At 49.8% G+C, this 13407-nt stretch overlaps 1 protein-coding gene and 1 non-coding gene across 5 annotated transcripts; one reads left to right on the top strand and one right to left on the bottom strand.

Annotated features, from left to right (window-relative positions):
- Window positions 1–534: 534 nt before the first annotated feature.
- Window positions 535–617, bottom strand: trnal-uaa (transfer RNA leucine (anticodon UAA)). The gene has a single exon. It is a non-coding gene; the product is annotated as a tRNA-Leu (tRNA).
- A 359-nt stretch (window positions 618–976) lies between these two features.
- On the top strand, window positions 977–12740 carry LOC111861136 (centrosome and spindle pole associated protein 1-like). Of its 4 annotated transcripts, none has more exons than XM_072710984.1 (26): window positions 977–1112; window positions 2469–2592; window positions 2818–2899; window positions 3151–3269; window positions 3687–4021; window positions 4374–4457; window positions 5147–5226; window positions 5451–5547; window positions 5820–5877; window positions 6130–6401; window positions 6507–6616; window positions 6747–6831; window positions 7052–7118; window positions 7196–7337; window positions 7592–7717; window positions 7863–7975; window positions 8097–8246; window positions 8333–8476; window positions 8706–8813; window positions 9129–9195; window positions 9380–9506; window positions 9624–9763; window positions 9949–9992; window positions 10244–10307; window positions 10385–10479; window positions 10657–12740. In XM_072710984.1, exons 2-26 carry the CDS (start codon window positions 2488–2490, stop codon window positions 10867–10869), a joined length of 3027 nt encoding a protein of 1008 aa, XP_072567085.1. In that variant the 5' UTR covers window positions 977–1112; window positions 2469–2487; the 3' UTR covers window positions 10870–12740. The 4 variants fall into 4 exon arrangements, with proteins under 4 accessions (XP_072567085.1, XP_023701250.2, XP_072567084.1 ...); XM_023845482.2 differs by having other exon boundaries at window positions 7592–7759; XM_072710983.1 differs by lacking the exon at window positions 977–1112 and adding an exon at window positions 1150–1402 and having other exon boundaries at window positions 7592–7759.
- The last annotated feature ends 667 nt before the right edge of the window (window positions 12741–13407 follow it).

The raw sequence follows: 13407 nt of genomic DNA, 5'->3' as shown, positions 1-13407 counted from the left end.
CACCACACTAGTAAATAATGCTGGTTTATAACAAGGACTTTCAGTTTCATTGTCCAACTCCTGTTGGTAGAAATAGTCTATTACAGCTGGGGCGGGGGACAACGTTGTCTATTCTGAAAGCTGTCGCTAAAAATGCAAATAACAGACATGTTGCTTGTCTTGTATTCATAAGTATAACTTCTGGAAATTTCTTCATGGGCCCCTGGATCCTGCCTTATGGTAGGTCTGCTGCCGGCTGAATAAAACAATACAATGGTTTTATTTAAAGTGAAGTACAATTGAGAGCAGAGTCAGTGAATCCATGGACAAAAGTGGGGGTTAAGGACCTTGTTTAGCAACAAAATCGTTCTGCTCACCATGGGATTTGAACCAGCAATATTCTGGTTATAGATTCAGGACACACCCCTGAACCACACACCTCCCGTATGAAATTTAAGCACCTTGTTCTATAGTGTTCATTAAATGCTGAGTACAACAATAAGCCAAGGTCTCACACAGCCTACGTATAAATGCATTTCCCATAACAATGATTATTACCAGGAGTGGGGTTTGAACCCACGAGGACAACAATCCATTGGAACTTAAGTCCAACGCCTTAACCACTCGGCCATCCTGGTACATAGACTATAAATTAATAACTGCAGGAAACCCCTGAGCTACATTCCCTAATAACTGCACGAAAAGCCTTAAAAGAATGTTTTTACGGCATTGTTTACGAAACCAGCTGATGGTTCCCACGGAGACTTCGATGGAGCCAACGGTTCGTTGCTTAGTGATTAATGTTGCTTTTTATGCATTAATGAAAAATATGCATGCCTGTAAAATATCACACCTGTAATCATGTGAATGACTGAGCGCCTGAGAATGCTTTAGATTAATTCTACACTAATAAACAACGAACGGAAACTGATCTGATCCAGACACACATCCCGAATGAGGGTGCGCAGCCTACTCCGGACCACCAGGGGTCGCTCTGAATGTGGTTTCCGGTTACCCGCTTCCTCTGATTTACTGGCGCTCCGGGATCCGTCGCTTCTGCAACTTTCTCCGCATCTGTTGCCGTCCGCTGGACGGGCCGCTTCCAAGGGCTTTTCGCGGGATTCGCCAGCATTGTGAGCCGTCTGTTTAAAACATTTTTCGCAGATCATCTGAGCGCTAGACTAACGACCCATTTAGATGAGTAGTTAGTTGTACTTTGTGTCCCAGATCTTGCTCTGACTGGATTTTTTTTAAATAACGAAAATCATTTCTTTCCGCCGGTCAGCATAGACCAAGCAGCCGAGATATTCGGCATTATTTGGATTTGTATGTTTTCGTTTAGCAGCGGTGTCAGTTTAGCTAATGATGGCTGGTGTGTAACGGACCCAGTTACCCAGATCGCTGGCCGGGGCTCCCGTAACACGTGTGTTTACCGCCTTAATTACGAAAATGCATTTTGGGAATCTGCTTGTGTGGCTGAGAAAGGACGGCACTGCAGTCCACAGTTTGTGGAGATTGTTGAGTAATAAAAGACGAGCGTATGTTTTGGATGGAAAAGATGCATCGACCACTGTGACGCTGGTGCCGGACCGCGCCGAACACTTTTTACAGATTACATAAATAGAAAAGGCGCCGATTAAACTGACACATTTTCTTTACTTGACAGCGTTTAGTTATGCTCTCTCTGGGCTGTGTTTTACACATAGAATTCGTAGTCACTAATACAAACTATTTCTTATAAAGATCGTATAATCCAATGGAAAGAAAACAATCATGTATAAATATTTTGCAAAAGAGAATATGACACGAATGCAGTTCATTATACACATTTAATCCCTAGATAGAGCTAGAGGTAAACATTAGTCTGAGAAGTTGCCAGATCGAATGTTGGCGATGCATTGTGATTAAATTGGCTTTTGGCACAGTGACAGCTGGCAGTGATGAGTGTTTTGGGCAGAATGGGAAGGAGAGTCACAATTCATGCACGTGACCGGTGCATGTCAGTTCAGGTATAGTCTGTGAGGGGGGGGCAGCCTCTAGACCCAGAATTGTCCTATGTGGGGTGTTTTTTGTGCTGACTGTAAAACCAGTGATGTATCTGTATTCTCCAGGTGTGAACAATGTACTGACTGGACCATTGTATATGCTTGAGCCATTTTTTGTTTACTAGTTGAAGTCAGGTGATGTTGTATTTGCTCCAAAAAGAGTTTTATTAGCTGAAAGCTGGATGGAAAATATCTGCAACACAGTTTGCATGGACAGCTCAGATTTAACTCTTACAAACAGGAATCCTAATGGTGTCAGGTTGGGATGATTTCTGCTGACCTAAATCTACTCTGTCCTATTCATACCTGCAGCTCATTTCTTACAAAAATGTTTCTCAAAACAGTACTACTCTGTTGTTTAAAATGAGCAATAATATTGGAATATTAACAGATTTAACCGAGAAACTGCATTAAGTCTTGGATTACCGTGTGTCTTGTCTTCAGACTACCTTTCAACTGGTGAATGGAGATGGATGATGATCTTGAGAGCTTTCTGGAGGAACAGAGGGCTAAAGTGGCTGAAGACAAGGCTAGTCTGGAGCAGGACCCTCCCTATATGGAGATACGGGTACGTCCGTCAACTAGAGCCACGCTTAAAGGATTGAGGGAATAAAACTGTCGATTTCATTTCACAGAGATATCAAATATTTCAATTATTAGACAGGTTGTGAGGGCTCAGACTGAGGCCCTTTTGGCCTTATGTAGGGGACTTGGTTGTTCCAGGTTGTCCTGTGTGTTAAAGGTATGGGAGATGCAGTATGAGATTATTGTGTGTGGGTTGTTTTTTCCACAGACCAGGCCTCAGAGTGAGCGTGACTCCACTGGGAAAGAGAACATCCCATTGGCCCCTGGGCCACGTCACAGCCAATCAAAAGGTACAGCTAGAGGTGACCAATCCTGTTCGTCCCCAGGAACACCTGGTACACCAGGAATGGCAAAGCGAATGACAGTTAGTAACAGGAGAGCAAAAATCAAACACAGAGTGATTTTTCTTTCTCAAACCTGGCCAGACTGTCAGTGTTGCAGTTTTCTGCCTTGAGTGTTTATGAAGCTGCAGCCTGATCTACGGGGCAGGGGGGAGTGGTTGGTTAGCTGCTAACTTTGTACCATGCTCTCTGCTCCGCAGAAGAAGGCCCCGGTCTGAGTTTGCCCCTGGGGGAGGAGTATGAGTGGAAGAAGCAGAGGCTTCAGCAGGAGCTGCGTCTGGATTACAGACGCTACATGGCTCAGGTCAAACCAGCTAAGGTATGAAAATCAGGGCTAGCAGTCTGACACTGGGGCTGGACACTCCTGATAAACAGGGAATGGCTCACTGGGTTTGGTATCTGCGCATGGGACCAGAAGGTCATGGGTTCGAATGTGGGTAGAGTAATATCACTGTTGGACCCTTGAGCAAGCCTCTTAAACCCAAGTACTCCAGCGACTCTGGTCTGCTCTGCTCCCCGAACCCAGGAATATGCCTGTTAAGTTAAGTATAAATCAGAGTAGCTGTGCTGGGTGATCTAAGCTTTCAGGTAAACCGGCCAGGCTCAGTCAGTAGATGCTATTCAAGCTTGACATGATGTGATGTATCTGAGGTAATGGCACTGTCATGAAATCCACTGGACGCACCAGTAACATCTGACCCATAAGACAAACCGGTCTGTCTTCCTGTCATACCAGATGCGGGGACCCAGCCGTGCCTCCAGAACTGCTCCAGAACATTCTGAGGTTCCCTTCAACCCAAAACCAGAAGTACTTCAAGAGTGTCGGCCTAAGAGAGACGCGGCCACTTCAACAGAGGAGGTGCCTTGGCCATCCAGAGGTCAGGGGACGGAGGCGGAGACTGACCGGGGAAGCAGGTCGAGGGATGTAGGAGTGGACTCTGGGCTGGACTGCTCCAGCGAGGAGGTGGACCTCCTGGATTGGGACCGGGATGGCAGGAGACGCATCAGGCGCCAACAGGAGCTTAGAAGTTCAGACAGAAGACGGCAGCAGAAATACTATGGAATAGACAGGTAAATATACTTCACTGCAGAATCCTGTAGCACCTTAATGTCACTAAAGAACAGTCTGGCACATGTCTTCTAATACAGTGTTTCTCAGTCCAGTCCTGGGGGGGCAATAGACAGTCCATGTTTATTCTCTCTGCCAGGTTCCAGTCGCGTCTGTAAATGAAACTGCTTAGAAAATCTGAAAAATGTTCATTAAGCTCCTTGCTTGTAGAGTAACATGCTTTTCCCTTTTTCAATTTGATACCCTTTATTAACATAATGAAATCGCTTTCATAAATTTCATTAACGCATTTATTTTCGTGCCACGTTCTGTGATATCACAAAGCTAAAACAATGGAATCGCTGTCTCTGACAGACTGCTCAGGCAGAAGAGGGTGGTGGAGCCCCCTGCAGTCCCGGAGGACTATAGACACAGAAGACAAGGGACCGCGATACCCAGGTAGTATGTTCAGTTATTTCATTGAGAAATTCATCACTGTGCTGTTGACAGCACTGTGGGACAGTGTTTCTCAATCCAGTCCTGGGGGATCCAGACAGTCCGTGTTTTTGCTCCCTCCAAACTCCCAGGGAATTGGGGGAGAGCAAAAACTTGGGCTGTCTGGGCCTCCCCAAGGAAACACTGAGAGTCTTTGTGATTGGCTGTTATTGTGGTTTCAAGGTTGTGGTACAAACTTATAAAAGTTCGCAGTCTTTCATGCTTAACCTGTTTGAATAGTGTTTGAAGTTTAAACCTGACTTTGGTTTTAGTCTCAGGACTAAATATTCTTTTCATATAACTGGGCAAAAAAAAAAATCAGCTGAAAACGGACATGTAGAAAACCAATATTATGCTTTTTAAAGGTTTACTAGTGAGATAACAGCAGCTGCAGTGTTGAAAGCAAACATCACCAGTGTGAATTGATTTGGTCCCTTGGCTGGCTGAGCGTCTGGCCCGTGTCACCCGGCCTGGTTTGGGACTGGCCTCTCTGGAGGGAATGGCAGGATGCAGGCAGGAATCGGGCAGATTTGTCTGGGCTAAAAATAAACACCAACATGCTTTAGCCTGTGGGGTCATGGGGGTGGCTGTTGGGTTAGCTTTAGGAGAGGCAGGTGATTTGCCAGTACTTGACCCGACTTCATTTGTCCCAGGGTACAGACACTGGTCCCAGTTCGGTCCAGATTAGGTCTCGATGATGACAGGCTACAGTACCCCTCTGGATTAATGATCGGTAAGATCTCTGCCTTCGGTGTTTGCAAATGAAACATATGTGGATTTTTTTTTTTTATGGCAGTAAGTTTGAAATGCTTCCATGAACTGGCTGTGGTGGTTCTTCTGGGCCCGTGGTGGTTCGTCTGGGCCCGTGCTGGTGTGGTGTCGTCTAAATGTAAAGTGTTCTCTAAGATTGCGTGACTGCAGTATGGGGAAGATGTACCTTGACACCTGGGTCCACAGGCCACCAGGAGGCTGCAGCAGAGCAACGGAGGAGGAAGGAGCACTACCGGCAGGAGCTGGAGGAGCAGATTGCCCAGCAGAGGAAGAACAGAAGGAGGTCAGGGGTTAGCGGAGTGTTTCGCATCCTGGGCAAAAAGATGGTACTTTAGCATTAGCATGTTAGCATTAGCATGTTAGCGTGCGCTTGTTAGCATTAGCTTGTTAGCGTGCGCTTGTTAGCATTAGCTTGTTAGCGTGCGCTTGTTAGCATTAGCATGTTAGCGTGCGCTTGTTAGTATGTGTGTGGCCACAGAGCGGCTGTTCCTGCTCTGAGGTATTCGGCGGCTGGTGAAGTATTTCTTTTAACTCTGCCCCCATTTCCCTCTGCAGGGAGAAGGACCTGGAGCTCGATGTAGCCGCTACTGGGGCCACCGACCCTGAGAAACAGGTCATTTTTCTGCTCTTCTGATAACACAAAAAACAGGGCTCAATGGGAGGGTTCATCCTTATTTTGATGGTTTTTCCATTTTTGGTTCTTTTAAATCTTTTGATTTTGCATTTGGAAAGTCCTCCGTGTTTATATGGATCCGCTCAGATGTTACCTTTACAGTAACCGGTCCCATCCCTGCATGCTGGCCCAGAATCTCCAGCACCTCCGTATTTCAGCAGAGGGGTGATGTGAGTCTGTTTCACCTGCCAGCCGGGTCGAATTCCGCAGCTCTGGACCATGGGGGGCGGGGCTGTGCTGCAGCGGCCCTGGGAGGGGGCGGAGGGTCCCCGCTGGGGAAGCAGCCTGAGGAGGTCCCCCTGCAGTCCGCTCCTGGATAAGATGCCCCCGGAACGGCCACGCGTCGCCTTTCCTTCCCCCCTGCTGGGGGCGCTAGAGTCCATCGGGGACAACAGGCTCTCTCCGGTGAAAGAGACCTTCAGCAGGGGTGTCTGGAGTGCGATGAGGGACGAGGCCCTCCACAGGTATAGTGTCACTAAAGGTCTAGTTTCCCAAACTGAGTAATACACCCACGAGTGTGTTTTTTACTGTACTATTCTTTGTCATTTGCTTATTTTCTTGGTGCTTAGTGTCCCTCCTCCCCAGCCATCCACATTGACTGATGTCTACAGGACCTTGAGTGAGCAGGCCTGTTTCTGCCAGGGGTCCAGGAAGGCCCAGCGGCCCAGCTCGGCCCACTGTAAGTAGCCCAAACGTATAGCAGCCTCGGCGCCCCTAGTGGATGCTAGGTATTATGCATGGTCTGGGTCGGGCAGCCAGATGGGTAATTGGAAGGACAAGCTGATGCTATTGGCATGTCTGTCCTCCAGGGGGAGAGCCAGACTTTCCTGTCTTTGCCCCATCCCAGGACTGCTGTCCGTCCCCATCACGGACACAGCGAGCCAGCCAGTTAACGTGAGTGTCACATGGTGCTCTGGAGGTTGGCAGCAGGGTTGATCCCATAAGCCAGAGTGTGGGTGGGTCCACTTTGAAAGAGGGAGAGCTACACCGGCATCTGATCGCCACCTCTGGGATCAGGCTCCTGCGCACTGATCCATCTACACAAGGGATAGCTCAACTAGGCTAAAATGCTAGGCTAACTTTAGCCACCGCTAATGCTAACACCCCTCTCCAGGCCAGGGATGACAGCCACACCTATGGAGAGACCCACGCTGACCTACCAAGAGGCCCTGAAGAAGCAGGTATGGTGGAAACATGAAGTCCATTACAGTGCCCCCTCGTCTCCCCACCTGGTGTTACAGTGTCCTCCACCCTCCAGATCCAGGAAAGGCAGGAACGCCGGAGAAAGGAGCTGCAAGAGAAGGAGCAGTACGAAGCCAGGCTGGAGAGGGAAGCTTACACCCCCTGGGGGCGGGGAGGTGGCGGTGCACCCCTCAGAGATCATCTGGGCAACCTCATCAGTGCGTTTCCGTCAACCTCGCCTGAGAGGCGGAGATGCTCACAATACGGGCGACCGTGAACATTTTATAAAGCTTAGAGTGTTTACATACAATTCATGGCTGATGGAGTCGTTTATTATAAAAGCAGTGACCCTGATGGATGGATTTCTTAACTGCCTGGAACCGGCTGTGTTTCTCGCGCGTCACGTTACTAATGCTGGTCTGTGGTTAGTAGTCTAACCCGTTTGTGAGAAACTGTTGCTGTGTTTCACCAGCTGACCTGAACCAGATGCACAAGTCCAACCAGGTGGCATACCTACACCCCGAATCACTGGGCCGTCGTGGGATGGGGCCCCTGGACAGGAAGAGTGAAGCAAACCCCTCTGACCTCAGGGTCCCAGGTACTCGTCCCCCGCACGGCCCCTCTGACCTCAGGGTCCCAGGTACTCGTCCCCCGCACGGCCCCTCTGAATGGATCGTTGTACCTCTCTGGCTCTTGAGTGTTCCGCTTCCCACGCCTGAGCTCGACCTCTCTGCGGCTCTCAGATGGTGCATTGGCTGATGCGTCTTCAGCGCCCCCTGGTGGCGCCTCAGTAGGACTGTCCACACCCTCGCCAGCTCACCAGCAAGACAGCTATAAGGACTACCTGAAACAGCAGGTGAGGGCGCACCTGTGATTCTTCTCTTGTGGGCCCTGCTTGCTGTGAGGTAGCCCATGTTCCGTGAGGTAGCCCATGTTCCGTGAGGTAGCCCATGTTCCTGAGGGGTCCCCCCCCCCAGATTGAGGAGAAGCGCCGACGCCAGGCTGAGGAGCGAGTGCGGCTGAGGGTGGAGGAGGAGATGGAGGAGCGGAGGCTGGAGGAGCAGAGGGCGCAGATCCGGCGGGAGTATGAGGAGGAGCAGGAGAAAAGGAGGAGGAAGGAGATGGAGGTCAGTGTCCTGAGCAGGGAAAACCGCGGGCTCCCCATGACAGTGCCGCAGGTCCCGGAGCTCATGGCCCCCCCCTTCTCCGGCAGCAAAGGGCCAAAAATGAGGAGCTGTTCCGGCAGGCAGAGGTGCGGCGGCGGGAGGAGCAGCACACAAAGCAGGAGCGTGAGAACCGGGAGAGCGAGAGCCAGAGGAGGCAGTACGAGATGGAGCGGCGGGCCCGGCTGGAGGAGGTGCTGCGCACACGATTAAACCCCTAATGCTCCTGATCTGCCCACTAGGAGGCAGCTGGAGCCTGTCCCAGAATACACTGGGGCAGGGTGATGTCACAGGCTCATTACGGGAACCAAAAAGAACTAAAATCTCATTCTATGTGTTGAGGTAGATTATAGGTTTAAACTGGATGGGGGGGGTTCACGTAGTCAGATGACCTCATTAACAGCCCCCCCATGCCGTGGCCAGGTGCCCAGAGAGCCCTCTCCGCCAATCCCCACCCTGCAGAAGAGACCCACCTCCCAGTACAAGCCACGCCCTCCGAGCAACAGTGGACATCCTGCGCCTCTGCAGCCTGTGAGTCTCTAGCCTAGTGCTTCCCGGTCGGTCCACGTTTTTGCTCCCTCCAAGCCCCCTACCAGACAGCCTGCATAGCTGGGAGGGAGCAAAAACGTGGACTGCCTGTGGGAACCTGAGGACCGGATTGGGAAGCACTGCTGTAGCCTATTATACTGTTGCTGCATATCTTGTAGCCCAGGGGTCCATCATTAGAGCTGAAAGTCGGTTATAAATGGTTGAGGGGTAATTGATTGTCAGTGTTGCAGGATTCAGTTAGTCTATGGGGATGATGGTAGCGATTAGGGCTTGATGGCTGTGGTGCCCCCCCCCCAGGAACACCAGCTCTCTGGATCCCAGTCCCCACCCGTTCCTGCCAGGAGGAACCAGCTGAGGGCCGCAGGTATAGTGTCAGCCGGCATGTTCCGCGTCAGCCGGCATGTTCCGCGTCAGCCGGCATGTTCCGCGTCAGCCGGCATGTTCCGCGTCAGCCGGCATGTTCCGCGTCAGCCGGCATGTTCCGTGTCACCTGTGGTCTCCCAACTGGTCCAAGCTGATGTTTGTCTGTCTGTGCCTGCCTGCGCCAGAAGAGAGACGGGGCATCCTCAGCGAGCTGTCTGCTTTGCGCAGACAGCTGCGCAGTGAACAGCGACGCCTGGAGGAGCAGCTGCTGCAGGTGGACATGGAGGAGCTGGACACGCCCCCGAGTGTCGGGTACGAGGAAGCCTGCAGCTCCGGATGTCTGTGCTAGTGCAGAGCTCTCAGGTGTTTGTGTATGGTGGGGGGGTTGCATTGTGTTCTGGCAGTAAGACAATTCCATTTAATTTCTAGAAGCAGGGAGCGCCCCCTGCTGGATGTGTTTGACATGGCCAGACTGCGCCTCCAGGCACCGGTCAAGAGACCCTCAACTAAGACTGAAGAATCAATTAACATCCAGAACAGCCCCGGGCTCGGCCAATCCAGAAACAGAGGCAAGTCCAGGGATTGGCCAACCGCCTGGAGTGGGTGGGATCACAGACTCACTCACAACACTGATACTATCCCTCGCTATGCTGCTCCTCTTCGAATAACGGCTTCTCGAGCATGCTCTCTGATCACATCCTCCATGGCACATCTTGGAAAGCCATACCTCCTCTGACGCCGTCTCTCTCTGTAGGTGCGGGCCAGCTGTCAGATCCGGCCCGGCAGACCCACGGCTCTGTGAGTGGCGTCCGGCCCATGGTTCGACACCGTCGCCAAAGCAAATCCACGGCCTCTTGCCGGCATGAGGCTGCAGAGCCGACCTGCTGTTACCTCTATATTTTCAAGCCAGCGTTTGTTCTTTCCCTCCTCCAGCATTTACCAGTTTCGGCTTAGCTTTCCCAGCCAGATTTGCTGGGCTCTTTTCCGAAGTCACTAGCGCTCCATCGGTATGACATCGTCCTAAACCTGGTGTGTGTTTCCCGTTCCAGCGGACAAACCGCATGGAGCGTCCGGAGAGGAGTTCGCTCCTGGAATCGGAGAGCTCGTTTATTGGTAAGGCCCAGGCAGGTCGTGATATTAGTATCTTGGCGTGTGTCCACCGTGTGTCCTGAGCTAAGTTTGTCACTCAGGTCCAGGCGGCCAGGCGATCTCGGTCCCGCCAGACACCCAACTCCTCTCAGCACGGGAGCGACGGAGGATGGCGCGGAAGACAGACTTCCACAATGCAAGTCATCACCCTTGTTCCCACTTCGCGGTTTAGAAAGACATGCATCCATTCACTGGTCGCACTCGTGCACACACACTCATAACCACCAAGCCTCCGCTGGCGAGACTCGTCAGCCTTTCCCACTGAAAGGTGCCGCACGGCTGACTGACCCCGAACCATCTGCGCTCTGTGTAGGAGACGAGATCCAGAGGGAGCAGGCAGCCCACGGAACGAACCAACAGTTCCTGCATGCGCTCTGAAGCCGGCTTGATTGGCGGCGAGACTTGGATGAGACCCAGTACCTCGGATACGCTGAAGAGTTTGCTGACGGATCAGGATCAAGGGGAGAGCCCAGCAGGAAGGGCCCTGGGGCCTACCTGGGAGGGCCCATCCACCTACCACGGCTAATCGCACCTCACCCCTGCACGACCTGTCCGCACACTCATCCCAGCCTCAGGCCGTGCTTGGATCTTCCCATGAAGGGAGTATTGCAAGTTCCAGCACCTTAAAACTGGCTCAGACACCCCAGCGAAAATGTTCACTACCTCTCGTTCATTTTAAAGAATGCTGGATCAGTACTGTCGTAACCCCCAGCTGAAGAAAATCTTGAAGGATAGATAAATATTTGAAGGTGCTCCGATGGTTTTAACAAAAGTTTTTAGTGAACGTCAAGACAATCAAGAGCATGAAGGAGATTCTGCAGAAGACGGGCGTATGAGAAACATTATTACCCACAATGCTACCTTGTACTGAGGCTGGAGCTCTGTGCCAAAGGTTAAACTGTAGTTAGATCATCTGTCCAGCAGGAGGCACTAAGCCTCATGCTGCAGTTTTACTTTCTTTTATCCTCCAGTGGCCTGTACTACGAAGCAGGGTTACTGGCTTATCGGGGGTAACTTGTCGGATTTAAGGTAGTCTGGGCAAAATGTAAGTGAACGAAGTCCATTTAAACTGTGGTTCCTTAAATCCGACAAGTTACCCGGACAAGCCAGTAACCCCACTTCGTAGTACAGGCCACTGCTCTGAAAAGCCGTACTGTTAAGTGGCCTGAGCGTAGACGCGGGCCTGAGGTTTCTGTCTGGTGCAGATGTGGAGGCCGATGAGATCAATGGATGAAAAACGGGTAGATAGTGCAGTATTTTTTCAAGAACATTTGGTTATTATGGTTATTTGGTCTCAAATCCAAAGATGCTGTATTTGGTAACGTAGTTTTTCCATATGCACCCTTTTAGGTGTATAGTTTGAAATTTTAGCATAATTTGTTTTCTCCATAGAATATTTGACTAAAAATATTTTAACACAGTGTTTTGATGCTCGTTTATCATACTCTGGCTTTGTCTCCCCGCACTACGTCTTTACCAACCCATTACTGCTGCACTCAGCTAAATTAGCTAGATTGAAAGATTACTTCCCCAAGAGCTTGTAACGCCCGTTTGGACCGGGTCAGCCCCACAAAGGCGCAGCTCTGTCGTTTTCCTTCGCCTGACCTTCACGGGTCGTCGCCTATCCCACTGAGTGACGCAGTATCGTTACAAAACTGAGCAAGGTTAGGAGCCACAGGATAAACAATAGTAATGGCATAAGTGAGGTTTTATATCCCACAGCGTGTGACATGCTGTGTGATGTCGACCACAGGGTTTAACCCAACAGGAAGAGCCAGTATGCACTAATTCCGCCCACTGACTTCTGTTATTACTCAATTAACGCAGAACACCATGCAATATTGAGTATGGTCCAAAATGCAAGTTAAAATGTTCCCCCGCAGCACATAACTATATTGCATCTTTTAATATGATTTTGGCTGCACGCTGAGTCAGCTATGTTCATTATTTAGGCTTACTTTTGCTGCTACAATTGGCAGACCAAGAACGCACCTCATTCACCCCAGATCTCAAACTGCAGGTACGCTAAGCGTGATCCCAGCTCTGCGGGTCAGTGAGGTCAACGGGGCCGCATGAAATCTATACTTTAGATCAAAACACCATGTCTGTTGTGTTTAAATGTGATTTCCTAAATGATTCAACTGGAAAAAGGGTGAAAACTCCAGAAGGCAATTGTCTTCCACAAAATGTATTAAAGGAGTAATTCCAGACATTCTCCTGATGGATGTTACATCTCACTCGGTGTGAAGAAGCAGAACATTTACTTCCTCACATTAACGGCAGCCTTCAAACTACTAAGTAAGACACTACGTCATAATCTTCTCAGTACGAATGTCTTTGGTAAAAAAGATAATATTCTGGTATAAGTATCCCAGCCAATAAACGGATATTTTCTTACCTGCATGGGCTGGTTCAATCTAAGTGCAAATTTACATTTGCATGTTCGTAGATCATTTACTCGTGATCACAGTCGTTTGCTTCGGGAGAGAGAAGGCTGTTTGGGCGACTGCTGGATATACTGAGATTGCAAGGCTGCGGAGTAGTTTTAAAACGAGTGATTTAGTTGTGCTGTTAGTGGTACTGGAATACGGACTGTCATTATGGGAAGTTAAGTCGAACGCTGCTCACGTCGTCGTCAAAAAAAAGTCTAGAAAACCGTTTTTTAAGGAAGCGCTGAACAGCAGCGCTCATCTCTATGCGCCCCATACGTCTGAACACCTGCTACAATTAGGTTATATTTAGACAGCCGCTAACTGCTGCCGTACAGGTGAGGGAGTGGAAATGCACGGAGGTACACTGCCTGGAAAGGGTCCTTTATCTTCCTCACAAAGCCTTGTATTGCTGAATCATCCTATTCCCCGTGGTACCCAGTTTTTAATTAAAGGGTCTTCTTCTGTAGCCTGGTAAAATGCAATAACGTGTAATTTATATAACCTTATCACGTTGTGATGGTTAGTAAACGGTCGTATGAAAAACGTTTATATTATAAACAAATTTCGATTGTAATCTTCATACCATCTTATCCTTTACTGCAAAATAACTGTAGGTGGGTGGTATGAATATT

This window comes from Paramormyrops kingsleyae, chromosome 4 (assembly GCF_048594095.1).
Source record: "Paramormyrops kingsleyae isolate MSU_618 chromosome 4, PKINGS_0.4, whole genome shotgun sequence".
Lineage (NCBI taxonomy): Eukaryota > Metazoa > Chordata > Actinopteri > Osteoglossiformes > Mormyridae > Paramormyrops > Paramormyrops kingsleyae.
This window is presented reverse-complemented; position numbering and strand designations above follow the sequence as displayed.

What these genes read in the sequence shown, in the direction of transcription:
- LOC111861136 (XM_023845482.2), top strand. Translation starts at nt 2,488, where the DNA reads ATGGAGATGGATGATGATCTTGAGAGCTTTCTGGAGGAACAGAGGGCT. An exon ending in AGGACTACCTGAAACAGCAG is followed by an intron (nt 7,976 to 8,096) that starts GTGAGGGCGCAC and finishes CCCCCCCCCCAG; the next exon opens with ATTGAGGAGAAGCGCCGACG. An exon ending in GGCGGGCCCGGCTGGAGGAG is followed by an intron (nt 8,477 to 8,705) that starts GTGCTGCGCACA and finishes TGCCGTGGCCAG; the next exon opens with GTGCCCAGAGAGCCCTCTCC.